This window comes from Cervus elaphus, chromosome 12 (genome assembly GCF_910594005.1).
Source record: "Cervus elaphus chromosome 12, mCerEla1.1, whole genome shotgun sequence".
NCBI classification, from domain to species: Eukaryota; Metazoa; Chordata; class Mammalia; order Artiodactyla; family Cervidae; genus Cervus; species Cervus elaphus.
Genome location: NC_057826.1, coordinates 40,568,300 through 40,589,783, shown reverse-complemented (window position 1 = coordinate 40,589,783; position 21,484 = coordinate 40,568,300). Strand labels below are relative to the sequence as shown.

Genomic DNA, 21,484 nt, shown 5'->3' with positions numbered 1-21,484 from the left:
CCCAAAATAAACTACTTTTGTCATTGTGCAAGGTTTTGCTTTGATCCATAGTATAAAAGTATGCCACTCTCTGTATAAGCCCTCAGCTAAATAACTTTGTAAGTAACCTAGACTCTACAAAATTCTGATTGCCTTTTTATAGTCCTATTTCTGATCCATGAATTTCCTTTATTTAATTCACATTGATACTATTTAATTTGCATTGATAGTAGTTACCTAAAAAAACCCAATAACTCTCCTTTTAGGACCTCAAAGATACCTTAAAGGATAAGATTTTAAATTTTTTAAAATATATTTAAGCTTTATTTAACAGAGTACTTTATAAGCAGAGAAACATCATGGAGTCATAATAAGATAAAGGATGTATTAAATATTTAAATATTGCTTTTCGAAGAGAAAAGGAGGTTTTATTTTTAGTTTTAGATAACTGTTATTTGAAGCTGTTCTAGACTTTGCTGAGTAGATTGCTAAGTTTCTCCCTTTCACAAACTCTGCCAATTAGGAGTGAGGGCCAAGTTAAGAAAAGGAGAAGTGGGGAATGAGTATAGTACATTTTTTTAAAGAACTTGAGGAACAAATGAGTCTTGTTTTACATGAAAAAGCATGTGCATGTGTGGTATAAGCATTCTGCAGCCACCTTGAACCAGAGACAATTACAAAATTGCTTGTAAGATCTGGCCTTTTTTTTTCTTACTTATTCAGTTTAAATTCTAGTTAGAGTTTTTTCTTTTCCTTTAATAAAATGCATAAGACACAAACCACAATTCAGCAAACTTATTATTGAACTAAATAATGAAATAAAAGATGCTGGTTGCCTTAGGTAATCACATTCCAGGGAGTATATTGTATCAATTTTTTAGGCACAATTTGGACTTTAGATTGTAAACATGGCTCAATGGAAAAATAAGAGGGGGAGCAGGAGGGGTTCTCATCCTAGAGATTTAATAAGAGTTCAGTTTTATTAATTTTTTTAGTGTAAATGTGGGTAAAATCCAATTTGTATCAAACAAGAGAAAAATAAAACTTCATTTTCAGATAGTTTATCTTCAGACATTGAAAAAATAGATATTCTTTCTATACATTAGCCAATGAAAAATCAGATAGAAAAGTCACAGCCTGAATGATTAAAATTTAAAAGGTCTTATCTCAAGTAAATATTAAAAACTGACTAAATTATAATTTTGTCTTTACTCAACCATCTCTCCTCCTAGGAGATGGGCAAGCAAAGGAGAAACTGAATAAAATCTATTCTGTTACAACACATTCACCCCAGAAAAATCACTACCATTTCATGGTTCCAGGTGATTCTACAAGATGTTCCATAGAAACCCTATTGTAGCTTAGAGCTGAAGTCCTCAGTATTTAAGAAAAAAATCACACTGGCTCCCTTAAGTGGTTGCCTCATATGTATTCTGTTTTGTTCCATTTTGGTCAATCTCTGGGAAATGGGGACTCCAGAATTTCCCTCTGTAGGAGGGACTTAGGTATTCAATCCAGTTACAAGCAAGGGCCTAAAGAACCAGTATTTGCAAAGCAAACCCAAAATTTGTGTGTTTATATGGAATAACTTTGTGGAGGGAGTAGGGGTGATGGAAATAATGGGAATGGCTAAAGTTCCTCCAAACAACCCTTGGAACTATCTCATTTCAAGGTTGTAAATGACAAAAATGGTGGAATCTCTATAAATTAACAATTTATTTATCCACCCTTATCAGGGAGTGAACTGTTACCCATAACTAAATTTCCCAGATAACTAGAGCCAAGCATCTGAAGCACCAAAACTTTTCTGTTAACTATTTTAATGAAAAATTTCCTTAAAGATATTTCATATTTCCCTGGTTTCTTAAACAGTATAGCAAAAAGTAACTTTATGATGATGACTGGACTTCTCAAAATGAAATCTAAGACTTACCTGCACTGAGATATCAATAAGAATCCTTGTTCAGTAGAAAATGTATAGTAAACACTCCCTGAATACATATTGCATAACACGACTAGTACTAGTCCTACAGCAAAGACAGAATAGGTGTCATCTGTGACAGAAGGCTGCATAGGACGTGCAGTAGCACAGAGTACCCTTGTCCAATTTGAGACAGTCCTGAAGTAAAGGGGAACAGGTTGCTAGGCTTTAATAGTCTTTAGGCCTAATTTTTATAGTTCTGTCTCCTGCTTCAAAAACTGCCTGTTGTCCCTTGTCATTCCTATTAGCTCCTTAAAGCTAAACACCATCTCTTATTCATCTTTCTTTTTCACTATTTATTTTAATCAGAGGATAATTAATTTATAGTATGGTGATGATTTTTGCCATACATCAACATGAATTGGCCATAGGTATACATGTGTCCCCCACCCCGATCCTGAACCCCACTCCCACCTTCCTCCCCACCCTATCTCTTGAGGTTGTCCCAGAGCAAGGCTGGGATGATTTAAGAGAATAGCACTGAAACATCTACATTACCGTATGTTAAATAGATGACCAGTGCGAGTTTGATGCATGAAGTGGGGCACTCACTTTGTTTCTTAATGTGGAGCAAACATCCTGGCAAGGACATTTGTTGAATGCTTTTAGTTAAACCTGTGTTAATATTTCCAGTAGTCCTATTCCTTCAGCATTCTAGACTATGCTAATAATGTATTAAATTATGAAACTCACTAAAACAGTAACCCTATTTTACACATCATTCCAGGCCATGTAGCATCTGGGTGAAATCCCAACAGTGGTACTATCTTTTATAGAGTAAGGCACATGTATTTAGTAATAGCATATTTTAGTTGTTTTTTTTTTTGTTTGTTTTAACTTGGGTATATTGTGAATGTATAACACCACTGCAAATCCAGCATTAGAATATTAAGGTATAAACAAGGTAAACATTACGCAGGAAGTAATGGTTCTAAGATGAGTTTAGGCCACATGCTGATAAGTTATACAGGAATTCAGTTTTTAGGATTAAGGATCAAATGAATTCTACTGTATAGAGGAGATCCTGGCCACTACTTGCTGCCTACCTTCCTTTTGCTTCTTATACAATAGCATTATGTGTAGAATGAGCACTTGAACCTGGGAATCTCAGAAGCAACTCTGAGAATACTCCCAGAAGTATCTCTAAGGGATATGAGGAAAACAGCAAAGCCTCCTGAAGCCTCATTCTGGGACATTATTTTTGGTAGATAGGAGCAAAATTTGCCTTTGAGTTGTTCTTTTTCTGAGACACACATACACACCACCACCACCTCCTCCCCAAGCTCTCAAAGACAAGGTACTTCCCTTCAAGAAGCCTCAGTTTCTACATCTGTACTATAATAAAATTGGACCCTGCAATTTCTGAGGCCCACTCTTTCTCTAATACTCTGATTCTAAAAGGAAATCAAATACCCCAGAGTCTGAAGATAGGCCTTTAAGAAGTCTCTGTGTCTTGGTTTGTCACATCCCAACTACAACTGTTGAGAGGTCCCAGAATAGGACCATTTTATTTATACCCAAATGATTCTCCATTTAGTGCCTTGCCCGGTAACCTCCATGGAGCAGTGCACAAGAAAATGAAGTGTGACATCAATTCAGGCAGCACAATTGGGAAACATGTTATCACAGTCTTCCTGAAGGACTAGAATATAGCCATTCTTCATAAGCTTTAACGTACTCTTGTCTTTTTACAATTGATAAAAATGATGACTTCACGTATCTGAAAAGAATAAAAATTAGGATATTCACTAAAAAATATTAACAGAAGTCTACTGAAAACCATCACCACTGAGTAGTGAAGGAAAAGCTGGGGTTTTAGCACCAACTTCTTACACAGCATGAATATATTAATACAATTATGACCAAATTTTGTGGGCAATGAGTGACTTTATAAAGAATGTATACCCAGTTCATTTCAGTGATGACATATGTTCAAAACTAATAATTTATAAGAAGTGAAACAGTTCTTTGTCTCAATACCAATAGTTTATAATGAATGTGCAAAGAAAAGAAAATTCAATTAGGTCAGAATGAGAAACATCATCTTGCTCCCAAATACTGATACTTTATCGTGGAACTCATACTCAAGAGAACAAAATAACTTTGTAAAAGGATAATATCTTTAAAATTCTAACAGGCACTCTGAAGGAGAAGTTAGAAGCATAACTCATCTTATTGCACTTCACAGATACTGCATTTTTTAAAAACTGAACATTCATGGCAGCTCTGCATCAAGCATGTGTATCAGCCTCATTTTTCCAACTGAATTTTCTCACTTCTTATCTCTGTGCCACATTTTGGTAATTCCCACAATATTCCTAACTTTTTCATTATTGTTACATTTGTTATAGTGATCTGTGATCACTGATCTTAATTTTGCAGATAAATTTTTCATTGAATTGCAAGTTTAAGAAATATACACCATTGTGACATTGAGTCAGGCTTATATCTTTCATTTTTTATTGAAGTATAGTTGATTTACAATATTGTGTTAGTTTCAGGTATACAGAAAAGTAATTCAGATATATATATATATACTTTTTCAGATTATTTTCATTTTAGGTTATTACAAGATACTGAATATATTACAAAATATTGCATATATATTTGCTGTATAGTAGATCATTTTTGCCTATCTGTTTTATGTATAGTAGTGTATACCTGTTACTTCTGTTGTTAAATTTGTCCCATTCTATTTCCCCTTTGGTAAGCATAAGTTTGTTTTCTGTCTGGGAATCTGTTTTTGTTAAGTAAATACATTCATTTGTATTATTTTTTAGATTCCACATATAAGTGATATCATGTATTTATCTTTGACTTACTTCACATAGTATAATATTACCTAGGCCCATTCATGTTGCTGCAAATAACATATTTCATTCTTCTTTATGGCTGAGTAACACTCTTCTACATATACAACATGCAGGCATGCACGCGCATGGGCACAAACACACACACATACACTACTTCTTCCTGAGCCAGTGGGCCTTTGAGTGGTTTTCATGTCTTGGCTATTGTAAATAGTGTTACTGTGAACAGTGGATGCTTGTTTCCTTTCTAATTAGAGTTTTCATTGTTTCCTGATACATGCCCAGGACTGGGATTGCTGGATCATATGGTAGCTCTATTTTTAGTTTTTTAAGGAACCTCTATTTCCATACTATTTCCCATAGTAGCTGTAGCAGTTTTAATTCCCATCAATAGTGTATTTGGGTTCCCTTTTTTCCATACCTTCTCCAGCATTTATTATTTGTTGACTTTTTGATGATAACCATTCTGACTGGTGTGAGGTGATACTTCATTGGGGTTTTGATTTGCATTTCTCTAATAATTAGTGATGTTGCACCTCTTTTCATGTGCCTATTCGCTATCTGTGTGTCTTCTTTGGAGAAATGTCTATTTAGATGTTCTCTCCATTTTTTCTCAAACTACTGCACAATTGCACTCATCTCACACACTAGCAAGGTAATGCTTAAAATTCTCCAAGCCAGGCTTCAGCAATACGTGAACCACAAATTTCCAGATGTTCAAGCTGGTTTTAAAAAAGACAGAGGAACCAGAGATCAAATTACCAACATCTGCTGGATCACCGAAAAAGCAAGAGAGTTCCAGAAAAATATCTATTTCTGCTTTATTGACTATGCCAAAACCTTTGACTGCATGGATCAAAATAAACTGTGGAAAATTCTGAAAGAGATTGGAATACCAGACCACCTGACCTGTCTTTTGAGAAACCTGTATGCAGGTCAGGAGGCAACAGTTAGAACTAGACATGGAACAAGAGACTGCTTCCAAATAGGAAAAGGAGTACGTCAAGGCTGTATATTGTCACCCTGCTTATTTAACTTATATGCAGAGTACATCATGAGAAACACTGGGCTGGATGAAGCACAAGCTGGAATCAAGGTTGCCGGGAGAAATATCAATAACCTCAGATATGCAGATGACCACCCTTATGGCAGAAAGTGAAGAAGAACTAAAGAGCCTCTTGATGAAAGTGAAAGAGGAGAGTGAAAAAGTTGACTTAAAGCTCAACATTCAGAAAACTAAGATCATGGCATCCAGTCCCATCACTTCATGGCAAATCGATGGGGAAACAGTGGAAACAGTGTCAGACTTTATTTTGGGGGGCTCCAAAATCACTGTAGATGGTGACTGAAGCCATGAAATTAAAAGACGCTTACTCCTTGGAAGGAAAGTTGTGACCAACCTAGACAGCATATTAAAAAGCAGAGACATTACTTTGTCAACGAAGGTCCATCTAGTCAAGGCTATGGTTTTTCCAGTGGTCATGTATGGATGTGAGAGTTGGACTATAAAGAAAGCTGAGTGCCGAAGAATTGATGCTTTTGAACTATGGTGTTGGAGAAGACTCTTGAGAGTCTCTTGAACTGCAAGGAGATCCAACCAGTCCATCCTAAAGGAGATCAGTCCTGGGTGTTCATTGGTAAGACTGATTTTGAAGCTGAAACTACAATACTTTGGCTGCCTGATGCGGAGAGCTGACTCATTTGAAAAGACCCTGATGCTGGGAAAGATTGAGGGCAGGAGGAGAAGGGGACAACCAAGGGTGAGAAGGTTGGATGGTACCACAGACTCATTGGACATGGGCGTGGGTGGACTCCAGGAGTTGGTGATGGATAGGGAGGCCTGGCCTGCTGTGGTTCATGGGGTCGCAGTCAGACACGACTGAGCGACTGAACTGAACTGAACTCCATTTTTTATTGAATGGTTTGGTTTTTTGATATTGAGTTGTATGAGCTGTTTATATATTTTAGATATTAATCCTTTCTTGGTTTCATCATTTGCAAATATTTTCTCCCATCCAATAGGCTGTCTTTCTGTTTTGTTGATGGTTTCCTTTCCTGTGCAAAAGCTTTTAACTTGATTAGGTCCCATTTGTCAATTTCCGATTTTATTTCTTTTGCCTTGAGACCAATATAAGAAAATATTGCTACAACCTATGTCCACGAATGTTTTGCCCATATTCTCTTCCAGTTTTATGGTGTTATGTCTTATACTTAGAGCATTAGACCATTTTGTGTTTATTTTTGTATATAGTATGAGAGAGAGTTCTGTTTTGTTGATTTACATGTACAATAGCTGTCTAACTTTCCCAACACCACTTACTGAAGAGACTGTTTTCTCCATTGTATAATCGAGTAGATTAAGTGACTGTAGGTATCTGGGTTTATTTCTGGACTCTATATTCTGTTCCATTGATTCACATATCTCTTTCTATGCCAATACCATGCTGTTTTCAATATTGTAGATTTCTAGTATTGTCTAGTCTGGAAGAGTTATGTCTCCAGCTTTGTTCATTTTCCTCATGATTGCTTTGGAAATTCTAAGTCTTTTGTAGTTCCATATAAATTTTAGGATTATTTGTTCTAGTTCTGTGAAAAAATGTCATGGATATTATGATAGGGATTACATTACATCTGTAGATTGCTTTGGGTAGTATGACTGTATTTACAATATTAATTCATCTAATCCAAGAGCATAGGATATCTTTCCATTTCTTTTAATCATCTTCAGTTGCCTTTATTAGCATTTTCTAGTTTTTAGGGGAGAAGGAAATGGCAACCCACTCCAGTATTCTTGCCTAGAGAATCCCGTGAACAGAGGAGCCTTGTGGGCTCCTTTGCCTTTCTTATTTGCCTTTCCTATTGTGACTTTCCCTTTCTTATAGATTCTTGTTTCTGTTTAGAGAAGACCTGTCAATATTTCTTCTAGAGTAAGTTTAGTACTGTTGAATTCTTTTAATTTTTGCTTGTTGAGAAATTCTTTATCTCTCCTTCTATTCTATATGATGATCTTGCTGAATAGAGTATTCTGGGTTACAAGTTTTTTTCCTTTCAGAACTTTGAGCGTATCATGTCACTCCCTTCTGGCCTACAAAGTTTCTGAAGAGAAATCAGCTGATAGTGTTATGGGGTGTCGGGGTCACATATAACTGACTTTTTTTTCTCTTGCATTTAGAATCTTCTCTTTAACTTTTGCTTTTTCATTATGATATGTTTTGGTGTGTGTCTATTTGGGTTCATCTTGTTTGGGACCCTCTGTGTTCCCTGTACTTGAATACCTGTTTCTTTCTTTAGATTCGGAAAGTTTTCATCAATAATTTCTCCAAATATACTTTTAATCTCCTTTTCTTCTTCTTCTGGAACTCTTCTCCTTTATGCAAAGGTTGACATGCTTTATATTATCCTATAGATTTCATATGTTGCTTTCATTTTTTTCCGTTTGTCTTTTTGTCTGAGCTTCTGATTAGGTGATTTTCATTAATCTATCTTCCAGATATCTTCTTCTATGTTATTTAGTTGCTATTCATTGCTTCTAGATTGGTTTTTATCTCAGCAACTGAGTTGTCTAACTTTGATTTGATAGTTTCTGGTTCTATACTACAGTGATCTGCATTTTTATCAATAGTCTTTTAATTCCTTTAGCACCTTTATTACTTCCTTTTAGAATCCAGGGTCTGGTGAGGTCTCTTTCCTTTTTTGCTCTTTCAGGGGATTTCCCTTTTAATTTGGAGTAGTTTCTCTGCTTTTTCATTTTACTTGACTTTATGAATTTAGGAGAAATAGCTTAAAAGGGCTTTTTATTTGGAAACACCCCTGTGTAGACTATGAACCTAATATTTTTGGTGCAGAGGCTGGTTTCAGTGTAGGTGCTAGCAACATTTTTTCTCAGAGTATGCTGGCTATTATCCCCCGATAGGAAGTAATTGGTGATGTAGTGTCCAGAGCCTATGCTGGATATTGGGTGGGGCCTCCTTCTTGCTCTGTGGATGTCTCAGCCCTCTCAGGGTGGTGTCTGCTCCTCAGTTGTTGGAGTAGAAGCCCTGAGGGTCAAGTTCAGTCAGACTCCTTTGCCTTTGAGTGCATGCCCTGCTTCAAAGGAGAAAACCATGAAGCAAGTGAGGCCAATATGGTCACAGTGAATCTATACACTACCCATGCAGGTGTCTGCAGTTTTGCCTAGAAGCAGCCCAAAGTCACTTCTTTTTCTCTGTTGTGTTCCTCCCAGACCTAGTATTAGGCTTTAGTGTGGAGTGGGCGGTACTTGGGCATTGCGGCTGCAGGAACTGAAGTAGCTGAGCTGCTGCCTGAGACCTGGGTTGTCTCCATGCCAAATGTGGCTCCAAGTTGTTGTGTGAGGTGGGTGGATCCAGTAAACTCCCTCTGGGAAACCACCCACTGCATACTCCTACCCAGGGGCTTTCCATCTGAGACTCAGCACCCACTGAGCATTTCTGTGGTGTAACGTTTTGCATGCACCAACGAAGTCCACCACAACTGCACCTGGCCCTGCCATGCAAGCAGTGACAAAGGACTCTGAAGTCTGGCCCAAAATACACCCCAGACTATCCAGGCTATCTCCACTAAGCTAGATCGACGAGTCCTCTCCCAGAGTCTGTCTGCCAGAGATTCAGTGCTTAGTCACTGAACATATTTGCAGCCCTGCCCAGTGCCCACTTCAGATTGGGAGATGTGGCAAGCCAGCTACCAGTCTCTCTCTGCCCTGATTGTAAGCAAGTCAGCACAGAGGCACTCCTTACAAGTAGAGTCTGGGCTTCTCCAGCCCCTCTGTCCCAGCTTATTTCCCAGCAAACAAGGGGGCTCCCCAGGGTTTGCCCTGTGTGGACCTTTTCTCCTTTACAGATCCCTCCCATGGAAGCCAGTCCTGTCCTGATTCCTTTTTTCCCATCCTACTTGGTTATGCGGAGACTCTTCTTGCAGCTTTGGTTGTATAGGAGATCTTCTGCCAGTTTCCAGTTGATTTTCTGTGAAAAACGTTCCACATGTAGATGTATTTTTAATGTGTTTGTAGAGGATGGTGAGCTTCCGTCCTCCTACTCCACCATCTTGAGATTCCTCCTCTAGGCTTATATCTGTACAGAAAACTATACTCTAGACCCTAGATATGATTAAGGGGTTAAAATAAACTTGGCATGTATAATAAACAGGAGTGAGCTTCTCTCTTAAATCTATTTCAGAGAATTTCTATCCTATTCAAGATAACATAATCATCTAGACCCTCCCAAACTCTGTGCTTGGTAGGATGAAGTGTGGTCTGATAGCAACACTGCTTCCCAGCAACTCAGTGATGCTGTTAACAGGTTCTATGACTGGCAGAGAGAAATTTATCACTCTGGCATTGCTGAAAAAGTATGGAGTATGCAGAAACCAAGTGTTCTTTTCCTTGATTCCAAGACCTTAATATTCAACTACTGATTATTCAATCATAATTGATTAAAGTTATTTCCTAAGTAGTTTAGAGCATCATAGGGAAGACATTAATTTTATACAAGTTTATTGTAAGAATTTTTGTTGTGAAGCCATTCGTGTTTTTCATTCTAGTTATCTCAATTGAGATATACTAGTCAGGAAATTACCTGTCTCAGGAACCATATCCATCGAACTTTTCCTAACATTCTTATACCAGATAATTAAGATTTAAATGAGCATCAAAAACATCCTTGAAGGGAACTTAAATATTTATTTTAAATTAGCAAATTGCATCCAGAGAAAGATGGAGGTGATACTGAAGGGTGGTTCAGGTAGGAGAGTGGGACCATGGAAATACAGACTCATTCCCTGTGTCTTAATGATAGCAGAGGTTTAAGAGCTCCTACTTTATCAATGAACCTAAAGTATTAACACAAGATGAGGGCTGCCCTCCTTTCAAGTCACTTTCTGATTGCCACTTCAGAAGGGAAGCAAGTGTCTGCTTTGCCAGACACAGACATAGGTTAAGACCAGGGTTAGGGACACAGACACTGCTATATCAGAATCAGACAGTATAAGAGCCCCAGATTCATTAGCAGAACATTTATAACTTCTGCTTATTACCTTTTTCCATGCAGTTAGCAGAGGCAGCCAACATATGGTGCCAGTCACTTTCAGAGTCTCTCGGAAGCCAAGAGATTTTGAGGTTTCAGTCTATGTAGAAATGAAGAAATGTCCAGAATTACAAAAATGTTAGTACAGTTTCAATATTTACATTTAACAAATCACTGCCTTTAAATCATACCAAAAAAAATGAACATAGTAATTATGGGATTTATGAAACTATAACTCCTTTGCACTATGGATGGTGTAGTCTAGATCGCAGGGTATAAATTTGCCATGGTCGCTGGATACTGTCTTCTTTTGGTCCTTTCAGTGCACCCCAGACATAACATTCACGTTTATACTTGAGACCTTTCATGCCTGGGAAGCCCAGGCAAGATGGTTCCCTGAGTCCCCCTTTGAAGGATACTGTTTACCTCTGCCAAATTTTCCTAGTTGAAAATCTTTCCTTAACCATAGGCCTATCACACCACCTGCACCAACTTATCATGATATTATAAAGGAAGCAAAAAGACAATTTGCAAAAAACCGAAAGGATTTTAGAATGTAAGTTTACTTCACACTAATGATAAATATAAAATCATAGACACTTTTAAAACTAGATGTTACCATAGAAATTATCTACAACTAAGCTCCTTATTTTACTAACAAGAAGAGTCACCTCTGAGCATCTTATAATAGACTCGGAGATTCCTTTCAGGTAAGTGTCAACATATGTTGTAACCATTGCGGCCAGGCATGTGTCAGAGATTGAAAGAAGGAAGGAAGCTTTCCTGTGGTCTGGGTGGAGAAACCAGGGGAGAGTTCCAGAGAACAGAGATTGGAGTATTATTCATTTACAAGGATAAGCCCTGGAGAACAAGACAGGTTGTTTGCAGTAGAAGGAGTTCTTGGAGCACGGGTGGTGTGGAGGAAAGGCAGGGGTTCTTTGCTGAAATGTTTTCTTGGGGAAACAAGTTTTTTGTGCTTAACTAAAAATGATTACTCTTGGCCAGTTATAGTATTCTTATGTGCCAGGAAGCATGAAATAGCTTAATAAGGATGTCCATCAGTTTTTATGAGAACAAATTGGCAGGGTCCAATTCTTCTGCCTATGATGTCAAAGTCACTGCCTAGCTGTCTTACTGCTCTTAAAGGGGAGAAAGGATGAGCATCCTACCCTTTCGGTACCAGATGCTGTTCAGGAAACACATCAAAGAGAGGTAAACCCAAGAGTAGTCAGCCAAGTCCCATTCCATCCAGCAGGCAGGACAGAAGTCTGAGCTGGTACTTCCCCTGGGGCCCATTCCTCTCCCACTGACACACACATGTGCATGTACACACACAGACACACATACAGAACCCTTAGGCTTCCTATTTTCAGTGGGAAGAACAAGGACGGGTACCTTGTAAGACAGTCTGTGTGGGAGCAGCAAGGTGGAGTCCAGACCATGCTTAGGTGACATGGATGATGCCTTTGGTGCATGTTTATAAGGGGAGATGTGATGGGAAACTCCTCACACCAAAAGTCATGCATTGGGAGGGGATGCTGAAAAGTTTTGTAAGGAACTTTTATTCATGTGGAAGGCAGCAAATTGTTGATTTATTCTTTCTCAATGAGAATTGCCTGCATTATTTTAAAAATTTAACTCAAAACTTTGATTTTATAGAGAAAACCACATAATTAATGAAGAAATAAAACTCCTAAGACAGCGACAGGAAAAAGTTGACAAGGAATTTCATAGGTTTGTTTCTTATTCAACTTGTAGTGTTTAAAAAACATTCTAATCGAATAAATGTGTTATGTAAACCACAGTGGGTTTAATACGTAACAATTCATTAACTGGAATATCTGCTGAAGTTTTCTACTCAATAGTTCATCTGGATTAGCACTATTTTATCCATATAATCACTTACTCTGCTAATTTAATTAATTGCTAAACATCATCATCATCTCCTTTTATTCTACCAGGCATAGGACTTAAGCTGAGGGCCTTTTAAAGATCCATAACCAAGCCTTGCCCTACAGATGTGAACTATAGAAAAACAACCTATTTAGTTGGTCTCAGGCTAGTTCTTTGTCCCTCTTCTGCCCCTGCTGTTTCCCCTATACATACAAACATTGTACCCCCTGAAACAAAGAAAGTTGGGCACATGTGTTTATTTCATAAATGAGGGTGTTGGGACTAACCCACTTCTTCTTCCAGTATATCCACATAAGCAAGGATAAATGTCCAATGAGTACAGCACTTCAAATAAACCACAATTTTCTTCCAGTCATACTGCCATACTTCTGACTGCTATTTTGCAACTTGTAAACCCAGTCTCCCAATCACATGAGAAAACTCAGCTCATTATTTTAAAAGCTTAGTTCACTTTTCACAAAAAATTTTATCACCCAGCTTTCACCTTCACAACACACAAATTATAAGATCTTATTCCCAGGTTCTCAAAAATCAGATCTATAGAGGATAGGATTTCTCACCATTCAGGATATGCAGAAGAATGTAGACCAATTTTCAGAGCAACTCACAAGAAGCACTCAAATATGTGTTATGCAATGGCACACTGCTGGAGAATGTGAAGGGGGAAATACTCAGATGAATATCTAACTCCAGTGAGCCTGTTAAATTTACAGGCAGAGTGTTCAAGTTTCTATCTGTAGTCTTCAAAAAAAGATACTCATGGAAAAGAAAGACAAAGATGGGAGATTAGGTAGTGGTGATGGTTGCAAAACTTTGCAAATATACTAAAACCCACTGAATTGTATACTTTAAAAGGATGGATTTTCGGGTATGAGATATATCATCAAAGCTGTTATTTAAAAATAAGAAAAGGGGAACTGTAAGTTAAAAGTGGGTTGAAGATGGATTGATTTTTAACAAAGTGAGATGAACCAGTCTCAGAATGATTTGCAGTCAAGAAGACTCTAAGAGAGTATTACTGAAAAAAGGGCACCAGGGATATTTTGGAATGTATTTAAATAGTGCTATGAAGGAGAGACCCAAAACAGCCATGAGAGCCAGATTGAGAAAAGCAGGGAAGGATAGCCCACGAGGGTAATAAACGAGGAGAAGCCCAGGCTGAGGAGATAAACTTGGCAGAGAATGAGTGAGGGAGCATTATCTGTCAGTCAGAGAACACTAATGCAAGAGACCTCGAAGAAGTAGCCTTACTGCATGCTCTCGGGGAACCCTAGACTAAATGCTAAAGAAACCTAGAGCAGGCCTTGTAAGGGGTTGGCTAATCCAAACTTCATGCTTAAGCAAAGTGTGTTTGGAATTTTTAGAAAATTTTACTACCTACAGATTTCACGGTATAATTTTTAAATGTTTCACTTGAAAAATGCCACTGAATCTAATAGCCTTCTTCCCTTTTCATTTTTTCTCTCACCTATGTTTTTCTTCCTAATGTCTTTCCCTTTTCCCAAGTTCCTATCCTTACTTGCTTGGCCTGCCTCTGCTCCTGTCTTCATCTGTAATCTCTGGAAAGGTTCCTGCTGCCTCTTCATTTCAGTTATTTAGCTCCTTCATAAATATTTCTTGAATGGAGTAGTTGGTGGCCGAAATCATGATATAGATTCCTGGATCCCCAGCCGCAGTGAGCTTACAGTTTAGTAAGCACTCTCACCCTCCATCCTTTTTCATCTCTGTCTCCCCCGCCAAGATCTTTCCCAGCCCAGTTCCTCTTACTCTTCCCTTCGCAGTGACTCATCCTACAGTCTCCAGTGGAGCACAGTGAGCGGAGTCAGTCAAGGGAACACTGTGCGAACCCTCCCTGAAGGGGGTGTTTCACTGTCACACGGTGATTACAATGGAGGGCTCTAGTCTCACTGCTTGGGCACAAATCCTCTATTGCTTGCTAGCTAAAGGACTGTGGACAGGTCCCTTAACCTATCTAAGACTCTTTCCTCATCCATAATACAGAATAGTAGAACTTACTTCCTAGGATTATTATCAGAGTAATTGAATTAATATATGCAAAGTGGTAGATGCTAGCATATTATAAATCCTGTAAATGTTGGCTCTTAGTTGGTGTCAGTATAAAAACAATTCGTTTAGTTACCAGTTGTCTTGTTTTCATGATTAGACTCCAAGCAAAGGCTACCAAGAAACCCTGTGAAGTTAAGAATGATTTTGAGAATTTCCTGCATCAACTGGTAAGTTGTTTTTTGTGTGGTTTTTTTTTTCCTGAAAATAATTGAGAATTCTCTCTTTAGCTTCTCTTACGAAGGCTGGAAAATACTTAATAAGCAATATATCATTTTTACATCCAGGTTACAGTAGGAGGATAGAATACATTCTTATTATTTAATCATCCACATGTACATTAGCATAATCTCTGTCTCATGATTTGTGACAAGTTCATGCTCACTCATCCCCATTCGCTTCTGATCAGAAGCATTTTATACAACTGAAAACCTCCAAATGCAGTCAGAATTTCAAACTAATAGAAAATTATTGGTGTTTGAAATCATATTTTATTTCCCAGTAATAATTCAACAAAAATATATTGGATTCCTATGTTAGATGAACGACCCTTGCCTTCAATTAACAGGAACATAGGAAATGATAAGGCTTTAAATAGGACTCAAGTATAAGAAGGAAAGAAAAGGAAGGAGTTTTCTTTGTTCCCTTCCCTTCTCCTCCTCCTCAACTTACAGGCAATCCTGTTAAATCTAAAGGTCCTTCTTCCCTTCCAACAAGAAAGAACAGGGAGAGAATAGAGTACAATAAATCTGAAGGTTGGACATTGTGAGGTCAGGAGTAAGAGAGAGCTTTTCATTTTCAGCGTGCCAGGCTTCCATGCAAAAATCTAGAGCAATCCTCATTGGCTATTGCTGTAATGTCAAAAACAGATCAAAGAATCTAACCAAAGTCCTATGAACCAGAAGGTCACAAAGGAGTACGTGCATGCTAAGTTGCTTCAGTCGTGTCTAACTCTTTGCAACCCTGTGGACTGTAGCCCTCCAGGCTCCTCTGTTCATGGGAGTCTCCAGGCAAGAATACTGGAGTGGATTGCCCCGCCCTCCTCTAGGGGCTCTTCCTGACCTAGGGATCCAACCTGAGTCTCTTGCATCTCCTGCACTGTTGGGGTGTTAAATATTAAACAAATAGAACAATTCTTCCACAGACAAAAAATTATTCCTCCCATTATCTCATGATCTCTCTTTACTACTGCTAGAGACACAGGTACAGAGAAATATTTATTTAGTATAAGAAAATTGTGGAAGTAAGCTGGTAAAGAGCAAATGACCTCAGCTGGTGAACAGTAAATGGCTTGAGTATTAGGGAAACTATATGAGCTGTGGAAAGCATAGCACACTGGAGAGTCTGTGCCTCAGCTAAACACGGCCACTGCTTCCTCGTGTCTAGGTCACTGTGACTCTGCAGGAATGGAGACCAAAGTGCTATCAGATCTTTTACCATTTGCAATCCAGCTGCTGCTGCTGCTGCTGCTATGTCACTTCAGTCTTTCTGACTCTGTGAGACCCCACAGATGGCACCCCACCAGGCTCCTCTGTCCCTGGGATTCTCCAGGCAAGAATACTGGAATGGGTTGCCATTTCCTTCTCCAACGCATGCATTCATGCTAAGTCGCTTCAGTTGTGTCCGACTCTGTGCAACCCTATGGACAGCGGCCCACAGGGCTCCTCTGTCCACAGGATTCTCCAGGCAAGAATACTGGAGTGGGCCAGATTCTTCTGTAAAATTCCTGTTTAGGACTCGAGTTTTTAAATACCCTGGAGGTCAAACTATATAAATCTGTAGATCAGACACAGCCTGTGGGCTGCTGGTTTGCAACACCTGCTCTACCTGCTGAACACGGAGCTCTTCAAAATCTGGTTCCAACCAATATCACCAATCTTATTCTCCACTACATCCATCCCAAGGCAAACCCTTCACTCCCACCAAGTCTTCTGAACATACAGTGCTTATCCATAATCATATACTTTGATCATCTGCATTGCCTATTCCCCAGCTTTCAAATTCTATTCATCCTTAAAGAAAGAAAGTCTTCCCTCCTGGCTTCCCTTCCCTTGGGCTTTCCTGGTGGCTCAGAGGGTAGAGAGTCTGCCAAGACCCAGGTTTGATCCCTGGGTCGGGAAGGTCTCCTGGAGAAGGAAATGGCAACCAACTCCAGTATTCTTGCCTGGAGAATCCCCATGGACAGAGAAGCCTGGCGGGCTACAGTCCACACAGACCCAAAAAGTTGGACACGACTGAGGGACTTCACTTTCTTGAGCCCTCCCCTTTCCACAAATGAGTTCAATATCTTTCATAATTTCTAGAATAACACCAGGTGATGGTTTCATTGGAAAAATAGTTATCTTGAAGAAAACTATGGGAGTAGATTCAAACTTAGAATGGTTATGTCCTCCAAAGCAGAGTGTGCACAAGAAATGTTTTCTTACCTATTTTGTAAAGAAGGTTTCTCATGTGAAAAATTTAAATAGAATAGCAAAGCAAAAGCAAGTGCATTTTTTACAATAATTCAGGTATCTTCAAAGAATTATATATCAATCAACCACAGATCTTCTGTGGAAAAATGGAAAATTATTAAAGGATTATAATTTTTAAATCAATTTTTAAAATGCAAGCAAATTTGACTTAAGTTTTATCAAGTATTTACCTTTCTGCTAAGAAAAAAAAGTACCAAAATTTATTTTAGAATAGAATAATGGATTTCCTAGTGTTTGTATATGACTGCTGTTCTTTGAGAAATGTTACAGCCAATTTTGTCTCAGCCTCTCTGAAACTGAGATTTAAGAAGATGTGCAATATTTGAGCAAAGCCAAGCTGAGGATAACAGAAAATTATGATAAACTTCTGGATAATTTATGCCAGATAAGTACTGTCCCTCAATTATCTGACTATGCCAACAAAATGCTTTTTGGTCTAAATTGTGATATAATTCAGGGAGGCCTTCCTGTAGTCTATCTGGGGGATAGCCACTCATTAACCATAACCATGAGGCCAAACTTTCTGCCCATTTTGATAAACAGGCATCTACCGACAACCCTACCCAATCCCAGAACCCACTCTCAGCTTTTTCATGCCTCACCTGCATGCCTTACACCTGCCTTACATTGGTTCACATATACAAACAAGCCTTGCTAGACATACAGTGAAGGATGCAAGGCACAGATGGATTTTCCTAGAATAGTAAACCTGCATCCTGGACTAGAGAGGCATTTAAAAAAAGGTAGGATAGAGTGGGAATAAAGTAAATTCCGTGAATAAATTGAATTATCTGAATTAATATTTGGATGATTCTCTATTTCATTGTGCACAGAGATAAAAACTTGAAGTTTTTTTTTTTTAATCTAAAGTTTCTCTACTATGACAGAGAAAGCTCAGGCCAAAAGAATTGAAAGTAATTGTTTATATGATATCAAATGGTTAAAAAAATTAAATCAGCCTGGGATTTTCTTCCTGAATCCAGTTTTTGAAAAAAATTTAACTGATCCCCCTCAAGTTGATAACTGGGAGAATCTCACTTTCAAGTATACAATATCCAGAAAAATCTGTGAATCCTTAATAGTGTATTATTTTAATAGCGTTTTGAAGCTCTAACTGAGAGAGAATTTCTGGCATCACTGTCATCATCATCATCATCAACAGAAGACTACAACCCTGAGGAAGAAGAAAGCCAGGAGAAATCAGAAGTAAACTGTATTTAAGAATGTATGTTTAATTCAGGTACAATTCATGAGGTACCAGTATTGATGGTCTTTTAACCATGTGTCTTTAAAAATCTTGAAATCAATAAATCTAATTATCTTAAGAGATCTTTATCCAAGCATAATTTTCACCCTTATTGGTAGAAAACATATTTCAGGAGGAAAAATCATCTTTATGAAGCATAGGGAGCTTTCAACCATTTCTTTGGAAATATATCTTGATAATAGCAACCATTTCTTCATAATACAAAACAGAAGGAGGATTAATTTACTGTGGCATAAGTCCTGCCAGTCCCTAAATGCTCTAAATCGTTTCTTGGAGATTTTTTACATTGTTTAGGCCTCAAGGAAAACCAAAGCTCCTCCTCCAGGTTTGGTAGCAAACAAACTCTGCTTCTCCGGCGCTAAGCTTCGGTTGCTCCTCTGGTAATAGGCTTCGTGCACATTTGCCAGGAAGCTGGACAGCTTGTCAGCAGGTACTATTGAAACGGTGCAGCCTCCCCATCCTGCTCCAGTAAGTCGTGATCCTTGAGCCCCAAATTTCCTAAAACAATGAGAAAAAAAATTAGAACTTGCAAATGAAAATGAGAGTTGATTTTCCTGGTGCTTCAGAACACTCTAAGAACTAAGGTGAGATTATGTGGTATGCTTTGTTTTGTGGGTTTTTGTGGGTTTTTTTTTTTTTCAGTATTGTCAAATATTTTAGGACATTACAAAATTTGTACTATTGTCAGAAGGTGATTTGAAATTTAATTGTATCTAAAACTAGCCCCAAGTTTTGGCTCTTTAGTAAAAGTCAGTAGTTACTCCTGTTTCATGAGGGCTGACAATAACCCCTGTAGTCTTGATTCCATAAAGCCAGCATTTGAAGAGTTATAGAACAAGTCTTCAGGTGATCAAGAAGAGAGAGTAAAAAGAAAACAGGTAGTACATATAATCAACAGTATGAATCAGAAGGTTGCTCTATAAGAGGGCAAATCAAAATTTAAAGTGCAAGTCATATACATACAAGCGAGAGCTTCCTCTGGTGGCTATTTAAGCTGCATTCAGTCACCTAGAACAGATAGCTTAGATTTGTGCTAAATGAATTTATCAACAAAGAATGCTACTAAACTCTAAGTTAGTTTACCTGCTAATCTCTAAAGGGAAATTATGCAGACCTTTCCACAAGAGGGTAGTAGTTCAGCAGGTCCATCCCCATTTCCCCTGTGCCTTCAGGAGCTGGTTCTGATGACTGGACTCAGAATTTCTCATCTGACAAAATGTGTGGTTGAGATGGAAATGACTATATAAGCCTCCGTGCAGAAAGATGTAATTTTAGTCACCATCAACCAGGCACAGTTTCAAACCTAAGATTTATACTAAAGTGAAAGGCCCTACACAAGTACAAAGATCACTCATCTTTAAAAGATGCAATTTATCATGACAAGAACAGTTCACATGTGTTTCCAAATTCGTCCTAATAAAATTTACTCCAAATTCATAGCAGATTAAGAATTTCATAATTAATTTAGCACAATTCTGTCCCTTTTTTCCATCTAAATGAGCTACTTTATTTCCTGGAAAATATCAATAGAATATTACCCCTATTCTAGGACATGAGAATTGTTGCACATCAGTAATTCATTTCCCCCTCAATGATTTTCTCAGCTGATTTCTTTTCATCATCTGTTATATTCACTAAAATATGTTTTTCTTATGAAAGTAGATGTCTAGAGAAGAAAGCAAAAATGCTTGCAAGCAAATAGATTATTCATCTCCTCCTGCCCCTCAAACATTCAATTTATGGCCCAGTAGGTAAATGGAGGCTAAACTGAAGTTTCACTTACCCTGAGATTCTAGTATTATCTTGAGTCCCTAGGCTGGCAAGGGGCTAGTTTGCAATTTGGTGGAATAAAAAAAAAAAAGTGGTCACACAGCCATATCAAACTCTCTCTTCTTGTGAAATATGCTGAGAAAAACAGAGGTGTCACTGAAGTATCTCTGAAAGACACTAAAATCTAAGCATCAAAGCCAGCATGGTATGGTTTAGAGAACAATGCCCTCCTATTTGATTTTCTAAGACCCAAACTATGCCATTTTTCTGGACTCAAGTCAACCAAGACTTTTATGGTCTTCAGTGAACTTCTAGGCATGTTTTCTTACACTTTCTCATTTGAACAGTTTTTGAAAACTGTGGTCTCAAAATTGAATCTAAAGCAAACTGAAAAGTGTTTCTAACTGGCTGCAAAACCCATAGGAGTTGTGCCAGGGGGCCTATTTTCCTGACTCTCCTGCCAGTTTCCAGAGGGCAGACACTAGAAGTCTTTCTAGGTAAATCATTCACTTTTAAGTCTCCAGAGCTGCTCTGTCACCACCCTGCCTGCTACAAATGAAAATGAACTGGATTGCATCAACCACATGGTCTGAAACCAAATTTCCTCAGTAGAGAACAGTAAGTGCTATCATAAACAGCCCTCTGCCCCTGAGTCAGTGGCACTTGTGATCACAAACCAGGTGTTGCCCCAACAGCTAATCAGCAGCCTGCCCAGCTATACACACTCACAAAGGCAGCGAGATCCTGCCTGCAATGTGCCCTGCTGGAATGTGGCCATAGAAACTCTGTGAGAGAGCCAGAGTTAGGAAACCAATAAGCTTTAAATCAAGAAAAAAGTAGGTGAGCTAAGGGTGTTAAGTGAGCTTTTCACAATTGCATTTTTTTCCTGGGAAACTAGTGAGACATTAAAAATACAGCTCCTGAGCTATGACACATCAGAGAAGCAATACAAATACTAGGAAAACCAAACCCCTAAAATCCCAAATATCACTTTGATGATTGTGGTCAGTTGATTGGGACTAACATGGAAGGTTTGGTCTAAACAACAAAAGCAGCCTCAGCCTTATAAGGCAAAAACAAAGACTAGGGCAGATACAGATTATAAGGAATGTTCCCTTTGATCCCTTTTATCACTGGAAAGTGTACTCCTATAACTAGCTTTCCAGACACCTAAGTATAGCCTGAAT

The 21,484-nt window shown here is 38.3% G+C and overlaps 2 protein-coding genes across 9 annotated transcripts in view; one reads left to right on the top strand and one right to left on the bottom strand.

The window, feature by feature from the left end:
• FAM227B (family with sequence similarity 227 member B) overlaps nt 1-18,453 on the top strand; it is a 221,168-nt gene extending 202,715 nt beyond the window's left edge. Inside the window, exons 12-13 of the mRNA XM_043920925.1 lie at nt 14,887-14,956; nt 18,359-18,453. Coding sequence (XP_043776860.1) covers nt 14,887-14,919 — 33 coding nt within the window. The 3' untranslated portion in view covers nt 14,920-14,956; nt 18,359-18,453. The remainder of the gene's footprint in view (nt 1-14,886; nt 14,957-18,358) is intronic.
• Nucleotides 18,454-18,472: 19 nt separating this feature from the next.
• GALK2 (galactokinase 2) overlaps nt 18,473-21,484 on the bottom strand; it is a 141,068-nt gene continuing 138,056 nt past the window's right edge. For all 8 annotated transcript variants that reach the window (XM_043920917.1, XM_043920919.1, XM_043920921.1 and 5 more), the window contains one exon: nt 18,473-19,025. In XM_043920917.1, the coding sequence (XP_043776852.1) occupies nt 18,818-19,025 (208 nt within the window). In that variant the 3' untranslated portion in view covers nt 18,473-18,817. The remainder of the gene's footprint in view (nt 19,026-21,484) is intronic.